The sequence below is a fragment of the Martes martes genome (assembly GCF_963455335.1).
Source record: "Martes martes genome assembly, chromosome: 7".
In the NCBI taxonomy this organism is placed as follows: Eukaryota; Metazoa; Chordata; class Mammalia; order Carnivora; family Mustelidae; genus Martes; species Martes martes.
The window spans coordinates 102,098,868-102,120,361 of record NC_137894.1 but is presented as its reverse complement, the minus strand read 5'-3'; the positions used below and the strand labels follow the sequence as shown (position 1 = coordinate 102,120,361).

General features: G+C 47.3%; 1 protein-coding gene across 2 annotated transcripts in view; it reads right to left on the bottom strand.

Annotated features, from left to right (window-relative positions):
- PELI2 (pellino E3 ubiquitin protein ligase family member 2) overlaps window positions 1–20,564 on the bottom strand; it is a gene marked incomplete at its 3' end in the record, with an annotated part of 180,672 nt that extends 160,108 nt beyond the window's left edge. For both annotated transcript variants that reach the window (XM_080808126.1, XM_080808127.1), the window contains exon 1: window positions 20,174–20,564. In XM_080808126.1, the coding sequence (XP_080664252.1) occupies window positions 20,174–20,250 (77 nt within the window). In that variant the 5' untranslated portion in view covers window positions 20,251–20,564. The remainder of the gene's footprint in view (window positions 1–20,173) is intronic.
- Between the last annotated feature and the right edge of the window lie 930 nt (window positions 20,565–21,494).

Here is a 21,494-nt window from a genome sequence, read left to right as displayed (position 1 = left end):
CCCGCCCCCAGAGCAGTAAGTCAATGAAAACCGGTTTCTACTGAGTGGGTGAACTTCACCTTGTTCTGCGGACGCCCAGTCAAACCCACCGAGCAGCAGTAGGGCCAGCCCTGCATACGCGGTCACCCCCTTCCAGAAGGCAAGAAGGGGGTGGGGGGAGACAAAGACTAATCTCATACGGGTGGGTTCTTCATGGGACCCTCCCAGGTAGAAGTTGCCCAAGGCAAACTGCCAAGGCCTCCCTGTAAAGGAGTGATCTCAGAATGCAACGCTGGAGAAGAGGAGGGAGAAGAGGGAGGGAAGGTGAAGGAAAAGACGAGAACCAGAAAGACGCACATTCAACGCCAGGCTCCGTTGGCAGGTGTCCCATATGAACTCCACGCTTTATACACCAGTTAAAAACACTTGGCGCTCAATAAATTACATCAGGCACTGTCACAATTACCAAGGTCAGTGGGCTGAAGCGGGCAATTATTTTTATTATTTGAACGAAAGGCATTCCTCGAGCGGAGCAGCCCTGGGGGAGTGATCGATCACATAGGTCTTCTCTAGTTTAGTCCGATGCTTCGAGAAAAACCACCAGTTTAAAAGGTTAAAAATATAATTTGGCAGTTAGCAGGGTTCGCTTCTAAATTATATGCTCCCCTAGCAAATCCGTTTATTTTTTGTTGCCACACTATCCAAATCCAGGGCCTCTGGGCAGGACCCTAAACAGTCCACCACACCCCTGGGAGATACTGAAAAACCTAAATACGCAGAACGTAGGTGTACCAGTGAAACCCTTGGCCAACACAAATGCCTTCCCTGTAACCCGCCCTTACACAGAGCCAAGCTACCTGGAACGCAATTTTTTCTTTAGGGGCTAAAATATTTGCAAAGGATTTTCAGAGGATTCCCCCTGGGTCCCAGTTTCTTTACCTCGTAAACTAACAGTGTTATTCAATGATTACTAATGTTCAAAAAGATCAACAAGGCAAGCCTAACCCATCAAAGAGAGTCAAGCAGACTCCATATGTTCTATTTAAAAAAGCAGAATGGTGGTTGTTTTTTTTAGTCCTCTGCAGAGATTTCTGCTTAACCTAAGAGTTAACCTAAAACCTCCAAGGTCCATGAGTATACCATTCCTGAAGCATTACGCTTAACGGAGATCTTTAAGGTAGAAAGCTGAGGTTAAACACTGGGCTCAATGTTCTTAGCAGAAAATGCAGCATTTTGTTAGTCTTTTTTTACTCCATTACTTCTGGTCCAGAACAGACATGAGTTCTAGCTTTCAAAACACATTCTATCAGAAAGTAAAGACCATTTTCAATTTAACAATAGTCACCATGTGTAGCGAATACATTGATTACACAAAGCCTAAAACATCAGCTCTTGGAGAAATCTCACTTTAAACAGATCTTCAGTAATGAACTGACTTATCAACCACCAACATTCCACCAAGATCTCTGGGCTACCATCCCTGAACATTTCTCATATTGACAAAAATACTTGCAATTTGGGGGTTTTGGTTTTGTTTTTTTTTTTACTGAGAGCAGGTGCCCATAATATACCAGAAAGAAAATCTCCAAGGCAAAAATCATCAGCCAAATACTGTAAGACGGTCTTATTGTAATCCAATCAAAATTAAATGAGCAAATTCATTAAGCCACTTTGCAAAACCACAATTCACAAATCATATGGACTGCAGCTTACTCCCAAGGATTTGTGCACACAGGGAGAAATAGACCGTTTCCCTCCTACGTGTTGGCAAGTCACAAGTGTACACATGCTCCCAGAATCAGATCCAGGTATATTTTATACTTAGAATACAGCTTTGGGGGGGCGCCTGGGTGGCTCAGTGGGTTAAAGCCTCTGCCTTCGGCTCAGGTCATGATCCCAGGGTCCTGGGGTCGAGCCCTGCATCAGGCTCTCTGCTCAGCAAGGAGCCTGCTTCCTCCTCTCTCTCTCTGCCTGCCTCTCTGCCTACTTGTAATCTCTGTCTGTCAAATAAATAATCTTTAAAAAAAAAAATACAGCTTTGGGGTCACAGAGACCCCAAAAAGAACAAGAAGCTTAATTCAGAATAATTTATGCCACCATAGTGCACTCTACCATGTATGCGATTTTTTTTTAACATCATCACACACCCTTTTTGTTATAAATCCCATGAATAACCTGAGTTTTAGACATCTTGTTATCACGGGCCATATAAGACCTCAGGTGGGAATGGAGAAGGAAAAATCCTCGTGTGAGGATTCTACAAACTGAGTCACGCAGGGTGGGAAACTGACGAGGTGGGGCAGGGGAACGCAGAAGAAAAGCCAGCCAGAGAAGAGGGCTTCTATTCCTCCGTGATACACAGCCCTCCCCAGTAAAAAGAAACCGTTGAGTGTTACAATCTTTGGTTCCTCAGGAAAATGATTTTCCAAAAACGAAAAGGAATTAAAAAAAAAACCAAAAAACAAAAAACAACTCCAGTTGGCTTCCAGAGTACCCCAGCTGCCTCCCTTCAAATATTTAACAAGCTGTACTCAAAGTGGTGTGATAGAGGGAAAAAGTCAACAAACAGGCAAGTATGTTTGTAAGGACACGGGAAAAGAACACTTTGAAATTGGCTAAACAGCAGAGGTCCCATACACAAGCATAAAACTCTCCAAAAAAAAAAAAAAGAAAGAAAAGAAAAATCAAAGGCAAGGAGCTAGCAAGTTAAAGGTGCAGGCGAAAAGCGCGACAAACCTCCAGCATACAAACAAGAAAGCCCGCTGGGTGAGTATCAGGAAAACAGAATGGAAAGAATATTTATCTGCAACTTTTAGAGTGGGAGGATAAGAAACCAGAGCAACTAATCTTGAGTAAAAATAAAGATTTATCACTGTCAAAATATGCTTGGAATTGCTGATTTTTCTAGGGAGAGGCTTTCTAGGGAGATTTTTAATACTACATATGAAGATCATTTAGAGTCGAAAGCTGAAATTACCATCAGCTCCAGACCACCTCCCGATACTCTTCCACATTAACCCCTTATCTTTTTTTAAGTTTAGAAGAAAATTCTAAGTTCACACCATCTCCTCTCAGGGCTCACCCAGACCCTTTTCAGCAAGTTCCCAACATATTTATGTGCCTGGGAACTTTGCAATTTACCTCGGGGAAATGCAAACAGGAGAATATTTTTTTGGAAAGCAATTAAAGAAATAGAAATAAGCCAAGTACCTATTTTGAAGTGAATAATTCATTCTTTAAAACCCTAGTTAGGAGCAAAGAAAAGGGGGAAGAGGCCATTCATATTAGAACGCTCACATTTCCAGGCCACCATTTGCTCATCCACATCTTGTCCCATCCACCAAGTACCAGCTACTCCACGAGGTGCTGAAGTGTTGGGAAAGAGTGCAGGCAAGGCCATGGGAACTCCTTCAGAAAGCACTGAGAGATCCCTGGAAATAACTGCTCCCACTGGGGAAAAAGAGGAGAGTCAGGGAGGGAATCCTGCTGGAGGTGACACCTGAGCTAAATCCTAGCCGGTGAGCAGGATAGAGCAGACAGATGGAATGGCGGTGCAAAAGCACAGGGGAAAAAGAAAGGCAGAACGAAGTTCAGGGGGAAAAGCCAGAAGGTAAGCCTCAAAGGCAAGGAAGCAAGTAACCTTGGGCTTGACTGGGCAACACGTGGAGAATTTAGTGTCCTTCAAAGTGTCCTTTTCTCTAAGCTCCTAAGAAATTTATTTGCAAAAGTCATGCCCCTGGCGTATCTAGCAGTCTTTGAGAGAACTTTTAAAGATCTCAAACAGTGAATAACACTGTATTTCTCCTCTTCCCACAGATTTCCTTGGAACAGAGGGCTTAGAAATCCCATAGCAATCTCTCATTTCTCAATTTCTCATTCTGCAACAACCCCCCCCTCAAAAAAAATTACACAGAATAACTGGTCTGATCAAGAAAAAAATAGATTTGGCTTACTTTAAATGTTTTCCCAGCATTCATCAAATTCCCTTACAATGAAAGTGAGTAGCTAGTCCTTTACAGAGCAGCACATACACCATGTATAATGAAGTATATAAAATATTTTGCTCTGTGGACAATGACTAGATGTGACTGTACAAAATATTAGCATATGGAAGATTTTTCTTCCTTCTTCTAAAATGTTCATTAATACTCTTTATATATATTTTTAGAACACAGCTTTTTTTTTTTTAAGATTTTATTTATTTATTTGACAGAGATCGCAAGTAGGCCAAGAGGCAGGCAGAGAGAGAGAGATGGAAGCAAGCTCCCTGCCGAGCAGAGAGCCGAATGTGGGGCTCGATCCCAGGACCCTGGGATCATGACCTGAGCCGAAGGCAGAGCCTTTAACCCACTGAGACACCCAGACACCCCTAGCACACAGCTCTTAAGGTTAATTCCAGTACCGGAATATAAGCGGTCTGCCTTAACAAAAACTGCATTTAAAAATTGATCAGTGGAGGAAAGCTAAATGATCAGTATATTAGTGATTAGATGCTAACATCTAAGTTACGAGAATGTATGACCCAGAACTTAAAACTGCTTTAACCCTAGGAGAAATTGGGGTGAAATAATTACCCAGGCAAAATCAAAGAGTATGTGATTCATGTTAACTAACAGGGTGAGTATTCAAGTGAATAAAAAAAAAACAATTAGATCAGAGAAAGATTCACTTCCACTGAACATAAGGGGCCACACAGAGCCCTTCTCCAGAAGGAGTGGAGCTCCATTGTTTGAATTTGATCTGAATGAAGGTAACAGGAAAAACAAGGGCAGGCATCCTCTTACCCTTTCCTGGAGCCTGAAGGAAGAGGAGCAGAAAGGGAAGCGTGGCCAAGCAAAGCCGTCCAGCAGGGAGAAGGGGCTGGCTCCCTGCAGGGCTGTCCCCTAAGCCACTGTCCATCCCTTCCCTGCTGGTCCAGCCAGAATTGGCCAGCATTTCCATATAATCACAACTTCAGAACCTAATGCAAACAAGAGTAACACCTTTAATGCAATCCTTCAGGTGGTTATCAAAAGTTATTACCAAAAAAATAAATAAATAAACTTACTACGAACCATGACAACGTGAGGCAAGGCCATGGAACTCCTTCAGAAAGCACTGAGAGATCCCTGGAAATAACTGCTCCCACTGGGGAAAAAGAGGAGAGTCAGGGAGGGAATCCTGCTGGAGGTGACACCTGAGCTAAATCCTAGCCGGTGAGCAGGATAGAGCAGACAGATGGAATGGCGGTGCAAAAGCACAGGGGAAAAAGAAAGGCAGAACGAAGTTCAGGGGGAAAAGCCAGAAGGTAAGCCTCAAGGGCAAGGAAGCAAGTAACCCTGGGCTTGACTGGGCTTTGAGAAGAAGAAGAGACACAAGCTTTTAAGAATCCGAGATCCAGATTCCAATTCCTGAGCCTGAAAATCCTTTCCTGGCTGTACAGGCTCCTGGGAATCAGTGGACCTCCAGTCATGTCTGCTCCCCCATTTCTTGGATGGAGAGGACATCCTATCCTCGGAGTCCTGCTGAAATGGAACACAGGGCAGGGGCTTGGGCCCCACTGCAAGCCTCCCATACCGTGCAAGGGACCCCAAGATCTTGCTGCCTCCTGAGGTCTGTAAACTGTAGGGCAGCCGGAGAAAGAGCTGGTGGAAAAGCTCCCCCGCTGCGCCCTCCCCACTACCTCCCCAAGGAGGAGCAACTCGCCACAGCTGCTCCTGAAGCATGGGTTAAGAGAAGAACCAGGTTCTTCTCTTCCGGGATGGGGTTGGGGGGGGGGGTGTCCCCTCAGAGCTAAAGAAACCTACGGACTTATCACTATATCTCAACTGTACTTGGCATGACTGAGGAGCAGTTTTAGTTCTTATACAACACGAAGTCTGTATGCTTCATTCTTGGGGACAGGAGTTCCAACTAAGAGCCCCCTGGGTAGGGGAGGCAGTGGGAAAGAGGGCACACAATGAGTAAGGTGATGAAGGTCTGCCTCTTTGAGCTCCCGTCCAGGGAAAAAGTAGAGTTGTATTAGTTTTCCATATTTAAAACAGCAGAACATGGGAACACCACCATAAGACAATGAACTCGACTGAAGGGCATTCCAGCGTGCGGACGCCTCGAGTTTCACCCTTGCACGGTTCATTACATTATCAGAGCCTCTTGATTGAATTACTTTCCTGCAGCGCTTCCAAGTGTCTGCTCCCCCCCCCATATAATATCTAATATCGCTCATCAAGATGCTATATTTGTCCTTTTGCATTTTACCACCCGATATCTTAGAACGCCCGTTAGCTAAGAACGCTGTTTTCAGAAACTCTGGGTCATCTGCGCCTTACCACACATCTGTGACTGAAAAGGCTTAAATGCCCTCACAGGAAGGTTGGAATAGTACAGCATAAAGCTACGCCAGCTTCCAGAAGGTTCTAAGCCAACAATTTCATCAAAGCCTTGAAGTTGGCATCTGGTCTAAGTTAACACTTAGAATAGCAAATAAAAGGCACTTTTCCTGACTGCTGCTGGCCGGTGCTTCTCAGATGAGCGGAGCTCATGCCCCTGCAGGAGCGCGCTGTGTTAAGCACCCTTAGTGAGGAGACAGAGGGAAGCTGGGTGGGCCTTTTCCCTTCATCAATACTAACAGAAGATGGGCAGACAGGGAAGGAAACATCAGCGTGCAGGGACATTAGTTTCTAACCAAAGACAGACCCTCACTTGAGAGGACAAGGGCTGGAAGCCCCTTTTCCAAGCTATAAACAAAATATCAATGCTAGCCTACATGACCACCAACAGCAGCAAGAACAAAAAGCCTTCAGGAGTGCTTGCCACAATTAAGGGGATTAAAGAGCTTTTCTCAAGGAACAAGGAATAACTCAGTGCACTGGCTTCAAAACTAGAGAAATGAGCTTGGAATTATTTTGGATTAAAAAAGCAGGTCTTTCTTGAACTTAGCTATAAGATATTCAGGTAAATAAGAAGCCAGACAGAAGGATTCATGCATTTATTTCCTGGAGATCACATAGTTCCATTTTTTGGAAAATACACTAGGAATATAAACACAAGTGGGCAAAGCACGTATGTAGCAATTTTCCCCCCAAAAAGGTTCATTTAAGTTGTAAACATTTAAAAAAAATACAAACCATTTAACCTTACTGGTGACCTCATTAAACAAGTAAGATTTTGTGTCACTGTGTTTAATGAGAATATGCAGTACGGAAAGGGTTTGGTTATAAAATAAACAGAAAAGGTGCAAAGCTGCACACACACGTACACACACACACACACACACACACACACACACACGACAGGCTTTATGAACAAAGGCGTTGGAGTCAGAAAGGCCTGGGTTTGAAGCAAAGCTTTGTCACGTGATAGCCCAGTGACCCCAGACAAGTTTCTTCACCTGTACCCATGGTTCAAGTTCCTCATCTACAAAATGGTAAGTGATGGTACCTGAGAGTCTTGGTCAGAATTCAAATGCATGAGCTGCACTTTGCACAGGAGCTGCCTAGAGGCAAGCACTTAACCCAGGACACTGAGACATCACCATCACGACCAATGCCGGGCCCTCTGCGCACCTCTGTGCACCGAAGAAAGAACCTGCCACTAAGAAGCAACAGCCTAGCTGGAATTTCCTCATCCGTGCAGGAAGAAAAGAGAAAGCTCAGGTCCCAATGATCCCTTTTTAAGGATGATTTTAAACTGTGGTTCTGACGGGAGACTGCCACTTCGAGAGTTAGAAGGAGCAGAGCGCCCTGAAGGTGAGGCAGAAGTTGAAATGGGAGCAATGGGAGAGCAAGGCAAGCAAACAGGACAGAAATCAGACACCCTGCACCTCCTGCAAGAATGAAAACTGCTCTGCTCTGCTCTCCCAGCAACAGGATCAACACACCACCAGAGGGGATGTTCCATGGGCAACACTGGTCCCACCTGTCCCCACACTTCTGCCACAGGCACAGCTCGGCCAGAGACAGCCAGGACCCCGGTGATTTGCTGGAAGGCTAGCACACTCAGCTTACTTGGGGACAGAGAAAGGGGGCCACGGGCTGCAGATCCTCTCCAGCCAGCGGACAATGCACAAGGGATGTCATCATTGGGGTCAGGGAAAGCGAGGGTCCAGAGGACAGCAGGCTAAGTGGCTTAAGGTTCTTAGATCTGCTCTGATGGGTGGGGCCCGACCCACAAACATTCCTGGGTTCTGCACAAGTTTCCCGAACACACTAGGAAGCGAGTGAATGAGCACTTTATCCCACCACCACCATTTCTCATTGCTAGACCCAGTGTGAGCCACAGTCCCTTGGAGACAAGGAGGGGGAAATCATCTACAAGAGAAAATGCAGATCTGGCTGGAGATCTGATCTGTCCTGAGAACTACTTAAGGCAACTGCTCAGAAGCCTGCAGTGGTGCCTGCCCCTCCCTGTGGAATACGTCCCCGAAGGCCAAGGCTTCCCAGGCTCGGACGCATGAAGCTTTGCAGGGCCCAAGGCACCCTTCGGGCCATGTCTCTCGAGTCACACTGGCCCTTCCAGCCCTCTAATTTCCAAACCCACCAGATGTCTCTCAGCTCTTCAGCTTCTAAATGTGTCTTATACACACCATTCTCCTCCCCCTGTGACCCTCAGCTAATTCCTACTCACCCTCCTCATCTCAACCTAAATGAAATCCTTCCCTCCTAGCAGAACCAAGGTTTCTTCCCTTCAGCTCCATGAAGGCAGGGACCACTCAGTTATTACCTGCTTATCCCCAGCATGAGTAGCTGCTGACTAGCTGACAGTTCTCCGACTTCCTCTCCTTCCCCAAGCCCTTGGGTCTCCAGCCAAACACCCCAGGCCTTTACTACTCCTGCCCTATAAAAACCCCAGCTCACCCCACAAAACTCCGCTAAGGCCCGTTCCTCCAGGATATCTTTCCCAAGCTTTCAGGAATACACCTGCCTCTGACCTTCACCCTGGCGGAAAGAAACAAGCTTCAGAGCACTACAGACCTATCTTCAAATCAGGCCCTGCCACCAATGAGGTGAGTGACCTGAACCAGAGCCTCACTTTCCAAATAATAAAATCCAATTCCTGGGACCGATCAAGCAGAACACCTAACAGAATCTGGCCTCCAGTCCACCTGAAGGAACAGCAGTCTCCTCCCAGCTCTCCTCTGTACCGTGTATGGTCTGTTGCTAAGTTATTCACCTTGACCTCGGGTTGTCTGCCCCTAGAGGGCATCTCCTTATGTGGGTTCCTAACTGTGCAATCAGCAGCAGCATCAAAACAGCAACAACAGCCATCAGCTCACCCCTCCTGTGTGGTTAGTGTTTAGTGTATCTGTCTGTAAGGGCTTAACTTCTAGTATGTACAATGGCTCCCTTTTTGAATTAAGTATCTATTCACACAGAAGACACATGCGGTAAAATATACCTATCTCTGTATTTGGTAGCCCAAAAGTCTTAGTGAGGCACTGAGTTTTAAAAAGCGACCAAATTACAGTAGTTCGTACAAAACAGATCATGCAGAAGTCTAAATTTCTTTTACATGCAGTTTATAAATTCTGATTGCAAAATTCTGAATTTTACCTGTTTCAGTCCCTCTGGTTAAAAATGGCAAATGTTAAAATCCCCTAAACAGAACTGAGGGATATTGAGGAAGTTACGTTCACTATATTACAGGAATCTTTTTCTTTTTCCGCCAACATGCTCCAACTGGAGGTGGTAACTGGTGGCTTCTGCGTGTGTGGTGGTGCGAGCTATGCGGTTGGCTGATGCCACGGGCCCAGCCCTGACCATGCCACCCCAGGGCAATCTCGCATCTCCCCTCCCCTCTTACCCAGCATATAACCAGTCTCCACGGCGTGAATGAGACACATAAGGTCCTTCAGGAACAGGGGTCTTCCTTCTCACCGCTGACAGCCACAGACACATGAGACTGATAGAAATGAGCTTTCCATCCTGTCATTTCACCACCGAGCTGCAGTGTGCACACGTTCTTCCGGCCCATCCATCGCCCTGTGCCTGCGAGATGCTGGTAGAGATGACCTCCCCTACTCAAATCTCTGTGGGCTCTACGGCTTCATGTCAGGTGGCCTTGAAAAGCCTGAAAATCTGTGTCATGCATTAGCTCCCTGAGTTAAAGCTACTTATGTTCGAGCGTTCCAGAAGCATGGTTCTTGGCTAAGCTGGGCCATTCTTCACCTCCTGTGCTCTCAGCGTATTTCAGGAGAGAATATTGATTACGGAGATTAACGAAGGCAGACAGACTCGGAGATAATGTACACGTGATCGAGTTATTCCACAAATGCGTCTGTTAGCTAAGATTTTCAGACCATACGGTACTTAATGTCTGGAATAACTCATCTAAAAGGCTGAAATTGTGCTTATTAAAATAATCAATAACCCGAAGGAAACAAAAAACAACTCAACAAAAGCTCAGTGAATCATTCCAGATCAGTCTGTCGGGTCTGACAGCAGAACCCCATGCAGGGAACAGCAGTGTCTGAATTGTCCGCCGCCCAGTTAACAAACCACCTCAGTGTGGAGTGGCTAAAAACCACCACCCACGGTTCCCTCACCTGGGCAAAGCTGGGTGGAAATGGCTCATCTCTGCTCCGTGTGGGGTGGACTGGGCAGCCTGATGGGCTGAAGGATTTGCAACAGCTTCACTCCCAGGTCTGGTGCCTCAGGCGGGGGTCTGGACTGACTAGAGGCTGCCTTCTCAGGGGATATTACAGACTGAATTGGTATGTTGACGTCCTAACCTCCAGTCCACCTCAGAATGTGACTGTTTTTGGAGAGAGGGTCTTTAAAGAGGTAATTAGGGTGAAATCAGGTCAAATGGTTGGGCTCTGATCCAATATGCCTGGTGTCCTTAACAGAACAGGGAAAGGCCATCAGGGGTGGGCACCGAGAGACAAAGCCATCTGAGGACACGGGCAGAGATAGCCATCTGCAAGCCAAGCGGGGAGGACTCAGGAGAAACCCAACCTGCCAACACCTTGATCTTGGACGTCCAGCCACCAGAACTGTGAGAAAATAAAGTTCTGTTGTTTAAGATGCCACATCGGCAGTATTTTGTGATGGCAGCTCTAGCAAACTAATACAGAGGACAAAGATGGAAGCTTCAACACCCCTTAAGGCAACATTCAAAAGTCACAAAGTGTCACTTCCCTCACATGGACCGCTCACAGCAAATCACAAAACCAGCCCAGATTCGAGGGGTGGGGATTCACCTCCTGATGGGAGGTCCAGCAGGCACGTGCTCTCTCTCTCTCTCTCTCTCTCTCACACACACACACACACACACACACAGGGAACTACTATGGATCATATTTGAAGACAACAGGGAAGGAACACAGGATTAAGTCAAAACCCTGACTTCCTCTTCCCTGATCACTACAAGACCATCCGGGAAAGTTGGGTCATGTTTGCCTCAACAACATGACCATTCGGTACAATTCCCCCACTGGACAGTTTCAAGCACCAAACCAACAAATGTTTATTAAATGGAATAGCTCAGGTGTGTAAAAAACTATATTGAGAAGCATAAAGTGCTGACAAATAGTACGGCTATATGTACAATAACTTTCCTGTATACCGTATACATCGCAGCCGAGCAAAAGTACAGATTTCATTCTGAATTCTCTCCACGAGCATGTAATAACAAAAGCAGCCAAACCACAGTGAATCTAATGTACCCTAATGCATACTGTAATGCATGAAGCTGTCTGTGTCATCTTCGGTGATCTGGCGTGAGGCACACTCCTCTGTGTCTATGGTCACTGTGCAGAAAGGGCCTTTCCGCAAGGTAATGAGCCAATCAATCAAGCGCTCCAGAAACCCCCACTGTTCTCCCATCACAAGTTCTGACTGTCCACAGAGTGTTCTATGACCATGTGGCACGACGAAGCACAAGAATCCCAGGTAGGGATGGGAACGGAGGAGGGGTCTCTGGGGTTCCTCAGGGGCCCCTGGTAGAAAATACACAGCAGTTTCACACCAACAGCCTTGAAGCCAAACACACAGCCGCCTGCTCTGGCCAGATTCTGCTAAGCCAGTACCAATTAGAATGGAAGTACCAAGCTTGCAACAATGATTCCTATCCTCAAAAAGAGAGCCTGCATGAGCACAAAAGCAGGGAACGCGCAGAGTTAAACGTTTTGAGAGTGAGAGGCATTATGTGGATGGCTGGAAATAAAACCTCAGTCAAGAATGACTTGCCACAGTCTTCAACCTGACGCTGAAAATGGCCCGCTGCATATGTATTAGGTTTGTCATCCAAGAGGCTTTTATTGCGTGGTCTCTCCAGCCATCATTAACAGGCGCTAATGACCGCAGCCTTTCAATGCGACCAAGGCACACTGCAATGCAGCTCAGCTCGGAGCAGCTGGTGGGATCCGAGCAGATGGCCTGCTTCCCTTCAAGGCAGGACTTTCTGCAGGTGACAAAATGACTGTTAGGTGACTGACAAAAAGAAAAACAAACAAAAGTGGAAACTGGCATATCTGATGTCCGAGTTTAGCAGTGCAGGGATCCTTGAACTTGGGCCCTGAAGGGGGGGCGGGGGTGGACTGCTGACACAACCCACAGCTGTGCTACAGAATGGGAGAGCTGCTTCCAGATCCCAAACCATGCCAGGAGCCCCAGGGCTGCTTAGTGCCGAGTGGGGCATAGGAATGTGCCGTACAAATCCATCTCTGCCCCGTCCCTGGCGAGTGCCTACTGCACGCCTGAAAAGGGGTGCCCGGCACTCCGAAGGAGGGCAAGTCAAGGTCCCTGACCTCTGGCGGCCAGCTGGAAGGGGAAACCAGACCATTTCAACAAACTCTAGTGGAACACAGTTGCCACTCTGGGCACATGGCGAGAGCACAGTGGACTGGACCACGTTTATCTCTAGGGATGTTAAATATAAGCCCCTATATTTGTTCACACTTCTGTTTTCCCTTTGGTTATTTGCTTACATGCTCTGCCTCCTTCACTAGAATAATAATTGGAATGCTTTGGCTTTAAGAGTGGAACCCACTCAGGGGGGCTTAAACCAAAAAAAAAAAAAAAAAAAGGAAATAAAAATTGAAAAAGTGGGCACTCTCAAAGGACACAGGATTATTTTCTCAGAAAAGCCTTTCCTGATTATTCAGCCTACCAGGGCCTCCCCCTGCCTCATCCCTAGCTTCTTACCCTGTTAGTCCCCCACCCCTACCTACTCAGGTACTTTCTTCCCATTCATCCTGCTTTCTTTTCCTCCTAGCACCTGTTTTAGCCAGCTGTTTGCCCGCCTGTGTACACAGTGCCCCACTCCCGCTAAAAGATAACTACCCCCTGCCCCGGCAGGGTGTTGTCTGTCTCTTGGGCTTCCCTACAGGCAATACTGGAGCAGCGCTGGTCCCCAGCCAGTACTTTTGACACTGCATGAATGGCCAGACACGCCGAGCTCCAGACAGAGGACAGAACAAGAATCTGGAACTAAGTAGCTGCTCACTGGCTCACACTCTGTTCCCTCCTTGCCTGTTTCATGGAGGCTCTGACCTCTGCTATTCCCTCCACCTCCTTCTCCTCCTACCTAGGTTGTAACCCCCTTCATACAAGTGCTTTCTCCACTTCCCCTTCAGAGCTGAAAACCCTACTATGGTGGCCCCCAAGATAAAGTCCAGAATCTTTCCAGGGATTTCTAAGTACTTTATGACCTGCCCCCATCCTCATCTCTCATGTATTTAACTCAACTGCTCTTGCTAGCCATGCAGGGCTTTTCTCTCTGTTCCTCAGAGGAGCAGGCATACTGGCCTCTGGGTCTCAGAGCACAGTGTGACCTCTGTCTGGAGCACTCTGTCCCCCTCACCTCCTCCTGGCTGGCCTCTTCCCATCTGGGCACGGTGTTAGGTGACCCTTTGTTCTGTAGATTGCTTTCTGTCTCTCCAACTGGACTGTAGGCTCCAAACTGGCAGGGACCGTCCCAGCCTTATTCTCCACTGCATCCCTTAGTGCCAAGCTCAGCATCCCACACTAGTAGATGCCCAAATATTTGTAGAATCCATCAATGTACTATATATTGGTAATGGCTATTCACTAAGGAGCTGTGACAAGAATCAGATAGCAGTTCACGAGGGCAGGGAACGTGATTGCCCGGTCTAACTTCCCTGTGCCTGGGAGCGTAGACACCCAATAAATATTTGTGGAATGAATACATTCCTGGCTTGCCTGCTCTAACTCCACCCCTTTTTCTCCCACTTGAGAAAACATATCAGAAAGCAAGTGGGTGAAAAATGACATTATTAAAGGGACATCTCAGAATCATTTGAAAGATCAACACTTTATTCCTTGTCATAAATTACTGGACCTGTAACTCAACACTGATCATTACTTATGAGGTGGTTTGAGACAATGGCTGAGAAGAGCTGATTTAAACAAAGCTAAAAATATGAAGCACTTTCTGCTCTTATCATTTTGTTTTCTAGAAGCTGAAGATGACAGTAAGTTCAGGAAGAACTGAATCATTTATACCCTCACTTTGCTTTTTACAAAACAGGTTCTGCACACCCCAGGAGAAATCTTCACTTAAATCAAACAATGTTCAAATTTCCTTTCCAGTTATTTTTCTCCCATACCAATGAGGTCCACCGAGTTGCTGCTGTCGCCATTCAAAAGCCAAAGAACGGCACCACCTAACTTACTTCTGGAACACTATGCTGCTGATCCCTACAAATACAGAATCATTGCCCCAACGTAACAATACTGGTCTCCCTCAAATACAGCAACTGGGATGTTTTTGGGTTTTCAGTGTTTTGTGTGTCTTTTTCATCTCTTGGACAAAATGTGTTTGGTAAAGTTGCTGGGACCTGCATCAACCCGGTTTTATTTTTGTTTACATAAAGCATCCCTAAATACGGATCCCATGATGAAATAAAACCAAAAAATGAAAAGTCCTAATGAAGTGTCAGTCTTGATGTGTTAAAGAGGGAAACCAGTAAATCTGAGAAAGTCAGGCAAGAAACCACACAGCCAGCCACATACTCCAAACAAGGCTAAAGTTAGTAAAGGAAAATATAGCAACCCAAAGCTAGTAACATCATGACCATTAATAGCCTACAGAATTAGACACTCCATCCACACAAACAGATCTGAGCTCTTCAGATCACCCCACACGCTGAGTGACAGTAAAGATTTTGTTTCCTATATGGAAAAAAAAAGTTCAAAGACCTTTTAGTCTATAAAGGATACCAGTGTTTGAAGTCTTCGGGCCCAAATTAGAGAGGAGGATGAGAAAAGGAGGGGTGCAAAGGCAAGGCGCCAAGGTTAAAACAAAAACAGCATATAGAAATCGGGAGCTGCTTGTTTTAAAAAATAAAGACCATAAACTCTTCAAGAAACTGCCTTCTTTGTATTACCTGATAGATGCTGCACCATCCAAAGGAAAAAACGGCAAGTTCCCCCACCCTACCCCATCCCTGACTTTTTAGCCTTTTCAAGACCTTAATCAGTTTCCACTAAAATACTTTATTTTCATTCATATTCATAACCATTCTTTTATAGAGGTTTTTAGCCCATTTTTGTGCCAAGGATCCCTTTGGCAGTCTGGTAAAGACTACTGAGCCCTTCTCAGAAAAATGGTTTAAATGCATAAAATAAAATACAAAGGATTACAAGTGAAAATAATTACACTTAGTTATCAAGACAGTTTTAAGTTATGATACAATCATATAAGCAGTTCTGCATTAATGCAGTAAGGAGCAAATCAAGCAGCAGTTCTCTGCTGCCTATTATCCTGAGTGAAATGGTAAATTTCAATCTGACTATAGTGAAAATAGAGATGCATTTTCCTCCCCAATCCCAAGTTCAGGGATTTCCTGAATTCTATCTGAAGACCCCAAAAACCCATAGTTGGGAGAGCCAATAAAAATACATTTGGTGGGACGCCTGGATGGCTCAGTTGGTTAAGCAGCTGCCTTCGGCTCAGGTCATGATCCCAGCGTCCTGGGATTGAGTCCCACATCGGGCTCCTTGCTCGGCGGGGAGCCTGCTTCTCCCTCTGCCTCTGTCTGCCAGTGCTCACTCTCTCTCGCGCTCTCTCTCTGACAAATAAATAAATAAAATCTTAAAAAAAAATACATTTGGTGAAGCATCAAATTAAAATTAAATCCTTGCAAAATGTATTACCCATTCCACTGTGAGGTGAGAGGAACTAAGAGTAAGCAATATTTTCCCAAAAAAACATGATGGGCCATTAGCACAAGAGCTGCATGCTTCAAATTGAATCCAGAAAGGGATTCAGGTGCTCTCTTGGGCAGCACATATACTAAAACAGAAAGGGATTCAGCTCCCCTTGTGCAAGCTACAAAAAAAACCTAAAGCTTTGAGGAACTCACAGCCCTGCTGGAATCTGCCGTGAAGTGGGAAAACAGTGACCAGGGCAGTGCCGTGATCCAGCTCAGCTATGAACTTGAGCAAATCTCCTTCCTGCCAGGAACCTCAGTTGCTTCTTCTTCAATAAAATAAAAGGGCTAAATGTACACCAGCACCTCTTAGGCCCCTTCCAGTTCCAAAGTCCTACCCAGATTATCTCTTCCTTATGCTGGCTTTTCCAGTCTATTGGGCTTAACTGCAAAACATTATTGCTTTTCTTAAGTTTGGAACAGGAAGTTTTACCAAATTTGAACGTCTTCACATATAACCGAATGAGACAAATATATGCGCACCATTACAACTTTTTTTTAAAAGCCTGTTTTGCACATAGCTACTTCAAAAGAAGTGATCGCATATGCGCACCATTACAACTTTTTTTTAAAAGCCTGTTTTGCACATAGCTACTTCAAAAGAAGTGATCGCATTGGTCTTTTCTGCTATTTAAAGACAGTTCCCATCAGAATCCTGCCACCATCCGTCACCTTAAGAGTATTCAAAACCAACACACAGAATGTTAACTGCATTTCCCACATTTGAACCAAGGAACAGTATAACAGGGTACAGACAAGGAAGGATCCTTAAAGATGGCCTAATCCAATCATATTTCCTTATGGCTGAAGAAGCACAGACAGGGTAAGAGACTAAGCCAAAGTCACAAAGCTAGCTGGCAAGAAAGCAGAGATTGAATCTGGGTCTCCCAACCGTACCTTAATGCTCTCCCCACTATAATGAACAGCCTCTCAAATCCAGACATGCTTCCCCAACTTCAACATGCCAGCCGGCTTTAAAATGAATAGCAAGAAAGACCTGACAGTTAGGCCAGTCATTTTCTCTACCTTGATTCATGTAACAGGCACAACAAAGGGTTGTGGCATGACACATTCATTGGTTGGAATCCAGAAATAATGAACTTTCACTAATCCAATGAGAAGGTGATGACCCTATTGACGCCCTAACTACCTGTCAAGTCCCTTAATATTGTATAATACGTGAAAAGACACATATTTGCATGTGGATGTGGACATGATACATATATAGCTCTTCACACATACATTTATACACATATACGTGTATGTCTGTACATATACACATATGTGTATGTAGTTCCTCAGTCTGCTCCCCAGGATTTTTAACATTTTAATATGAAATTTAGAAGAGAGAAAAAAAAGAAGAAACTTAGAAGAGAAGAAAAGAGAAGAGAAGAGAAGAGAAGAGAAAGGTAGTTATACAACTACAAAAAAAAGTAAAAGCTTATATCAGTACCAATATTGATCATTTTTAGAGGTCAAGATTAATTTTATCAATTAGAAATTGATCAACTAGAAATTTTATCAACTAGAAATTCTCTATCAATATTTATGTCCCAAATGATCAGATATGCAAAGTTGATACTGATTCTTTGACGGTTATGATTGTTTTAAGGGGCCAGGGCACTGTCTCAAGTCCTGAGAGTAGGATACAAATAAATAGGGTCTCTTTCAAGTCTACCTATTACTCACTATTTCCCCAGCATTCTTCAGTGTGTTTGTTATTTCTAAAGAGTCAGAAATCTACCCTCAAAAAAGACCAGAATTCTTCTCAAGTATTCAATAACCTGACAAGTATCTTCTCAGCAGTCTGAGGTCAACTCACATTTCACTTTCTCAGAGACCTGCCTTGACCTCCCAGCTCAAGAAAGCAATACCTACCTAGCGCAGACATTCCCCAAGTTAACCACCTTCAGTGGCGAGCCTGGCAACACCTGAGATTTGCCATGCATTATTCATTTGCTTACATGTTTCTTTCTGCTGATGCCCGCCCCTCCACTCTAAACTGAGCTCCTTCCTCAGTGCAGGATCCTGAATACCTAAGCAGGGCAGGCACGTATCAGGTGTCTGGCCCCAAATGGTAAATTGCCAACTATGTCATACTTAGTGTCTCCCGGAAAACCATCAGTTGAGGACAAAGCACATGCAATGGGCAACACATGGGCATAGCCTACTTTGGAATAAGACTATGATACCAGGACAATCCTGGGTCTAAATCCTTTCCACGGCTCTGGAACGCCCTGCACTTGCAGCTATAAACACAAAATCTCTCCAAGGCCCACTTGAACACCGCTTTTCTGAAACATCTCCACAATGATTTCCTCAAAAGGACATAATGAAATAAAGTTCCGGAGTACGTTAATCTTACGCGTCGAGTTCACAAATTTATGTTAAACACACTTGAAAGCCAGACACACAAACAAAACCAAACTCTACAAAATTAGGTTGGGCTGAGGTTACATAAGACAAGCTAACCTCGGGCTTCTCCCCGTCATTCCGCTCTCCTTCCACTGAACCCTGACATCTGTCTCTTCAGCGTATTTAAAATGCAGGTGGGAAAAACCGCTTATCTGCAAACTTCAAAATAGGTAATGAGATTTCCAATAATCCTCCACTTAATACTCTAGCAACAACGTGAGGAGAACTAGACAACTTCCAGCTGTACTGTGTCTGGAAGCTCTCCTTAAAAATCCTTCTCTTCAAAATTATTTTTAAGTCGGCACTTACTTCAACGTATTCAGTTATCAAAACACGTTTTTCAGAGTTCGCCGAGATCCTCCCTACCCGTGGCTCCTCATATACGGGCTAAGCCTACCTACCAGCACCAAAGACGATCTGAATACAGGTCTTTCAACAGAGAAGGACAAAAGCGCGGGTTCCCAAGAGTGACACATCCAAAGGAGAAAATAATCCTTTCTTCTCCAAACGCTAAATCCAAGTTGCTCGCACTCCCGAGTTTCCTGCATTTCCCTCCTCCCCATTCTGCTCCCCTTTCACTGCCCACTTTATCCTACTTTAATCCCGCGAAGCCTCTCTCCCGGCTTATTAAGGGTAAACAATAGAAATGTCACAAGGAAACTCAGGAAGTAGATGAAGTCTCTAATTGCTGCCGTTTAACGATTGTAGATAATTACTATCTTCAAAATGTGGTTTTCACAAGCGGAGAGGGAGCCGAGGCGGGCGAGCTCCCCGGCGCCGGGAGAACAGCAGCGAGGCCGAGGCCCGGGACGGTGGGGATGCGGCCCCGCACCCCGGAGCCCCGGCAGGCGCTGGTGTGTCCCTGCCCCCTCCAGGGCACTCCTGCCTGGGAGAGCCGAGGGCCGGCCAGCCCGCCCGGGTCACAGACAGTTCACTGCCCCCGGGCTGCGGCTACCCGCGGCGGTCACCATAACAATATGCAAAGCGCTACCCGCGGGCGCCCACCGCGCAGATCCCGCCGCCCGCGGCGGCCGAGCCCGCAGCGCCGCGCTCGGAGTTCCGGGACCCGGGATCACAGGCCACCCGGCAGAAGGTCCCCGGGGACCGGGCCCCACCGGCCTTTCAGCTTGGTCAACTGGGGGGTCTCCCCACACACCGTGAGGTGCCTACGACGGCGGCGCCTCGGCCCCGGCCCCTGCCCCTACGCGCCCTCCCTGACCCAGGGCGCGCGGGGAAGTCAAGCAAGGGTCCGCCCCTCCCTCCCCCCGGTAAGGACTAGGACTCTCTCTCCGAAAGGAGCGCCCCGCGGGACGCGGGATCGCCACAGTCCCTGCCTCCCCGGGGCCGACCCCACTCCGCCACTTCCTCGGCCGCCGTCCTCCGCGGGGAAAGCACATCTCGGCGGTCTTTGCAGCACCCCGCGCGCGCGGATGGGGGGCACCGCTCCCCCGGTGCTTGCCGCTCCGGCCCCAGAGCCGCCCCCGCCGCCCCAAAAGCCCCGGCGTTCCCCAGGGAGCGCCCGAGCCACCCCGCTGGCCCCGCTCGGGGATGCCGGCGCCCCGCGGCCGCCCAGCCCGGAGCACTCGGCGACCGCCGTTAAGCTCCCGCGGAGATCTCGGGACTCACCCCAGTACCACCAGCTCCCCGTATTTCACCGGCTCCTTATTGGGGGCGCAGTGCTCCTCCTGGCCAGGGGAAAACATGGAGCCCCGATCGGCCGCCGCCGCCGCCTCCTCCGCCGCTATCCCCGCCGAGTCCGCGCCTCCGCTACAATCCCATCCTGAGAAGGGGGTGAGCGCGCCGGGGAAGGGCACGGCGGCGAAGGGGGCGCGGGGCGGCCAGTCCCGCGGCTGCTCCGTCGTGGCTGTGCGGCTGCCCCGCCGCGCTCCCGGGAGCTCCGCGCGCCGCTGCCGCTCCGAGCCGGACTCGGCAACAAATGGGACTGGGCAGCAGGGGGACCTGCCCGCGCCGAGCGCCGCCGCCGCCGCCGCCGCCGCCACCGCCGCCGGAGCCCCGCGGAGGGAAGGAGGGAGGGAGGGAGAAAGCGAGAGCGGGAGGGGCGGGGGCAGCGAGCGGGGGAGGGGCGGGGGCAGGACCACGGAGCCACCCCTCTCGCGCGCGGGCAGGTGGGAGCCGCCCGGCCCGCCGCCCGAGGCCCCGCAGCCCCCCACCCACCCGGCGCCCCTCCCCCTGGCGCGTGGGGCGGCCCGCGCCCCCCTCCCCGCCCCCCTCGGGCCCGGCGGTGGAACGGCCCCCGTGTTATGTAAACATAGAGTAAAAGGGAAAGGAAGTTCTTAAAGGAACAGTTCTATTTTTTTTTCCCCCTCTCGCTTCCTTCCCCAAACTTAAAGCACGGGGTTCTCAGCCCTTGCAGTCCAGTTCTCTAGCAGCTGAAGGCTGCACTGGATCCCGGAAACGCAATAGTCAAGATTCCCGAGCCTAGCCTAGCAGTCCCGGGTTCCGTTAGATGTAAAAAAAGAACTTCCTCTCCGGTTAGAGAGCATTTGCTCTCCCCGTGTCACTGTATAGCGGCATACATCTGGAGGTGCTGCGCTCGTGCACCTGGGTAACTCTTCTTCCAAAACCAAGTCTTTCAAAGCTTGAAGACATTTAGAAATTTGCAGCGTTTTGCTAACTGGTGCTGAATTAGAGGAGTTTTGATTTTTGAAGGCATTTGGAGCACCCCACCACTGCATAGGATATAGTTACCCGGTTTGTGGTCAGCAGGGTTCTACATGGTTTAAAAAAAAAAAAAAAAAAAAAAGCTGTTGTTGTTGTTTTAATCCATACTCCATCCATTTTTCCCATACCTTCTCTCACTCCCCTAAGAAATTTAAGAGGAAATTACCTGGGTGAACTTTTTAGTGAGTATCAATGTTCCTTTATTACCACAATGTAGTCAACCCCCTGTGTTTGCTTACAAGCTCTTCTAAATAGTTACTACTAT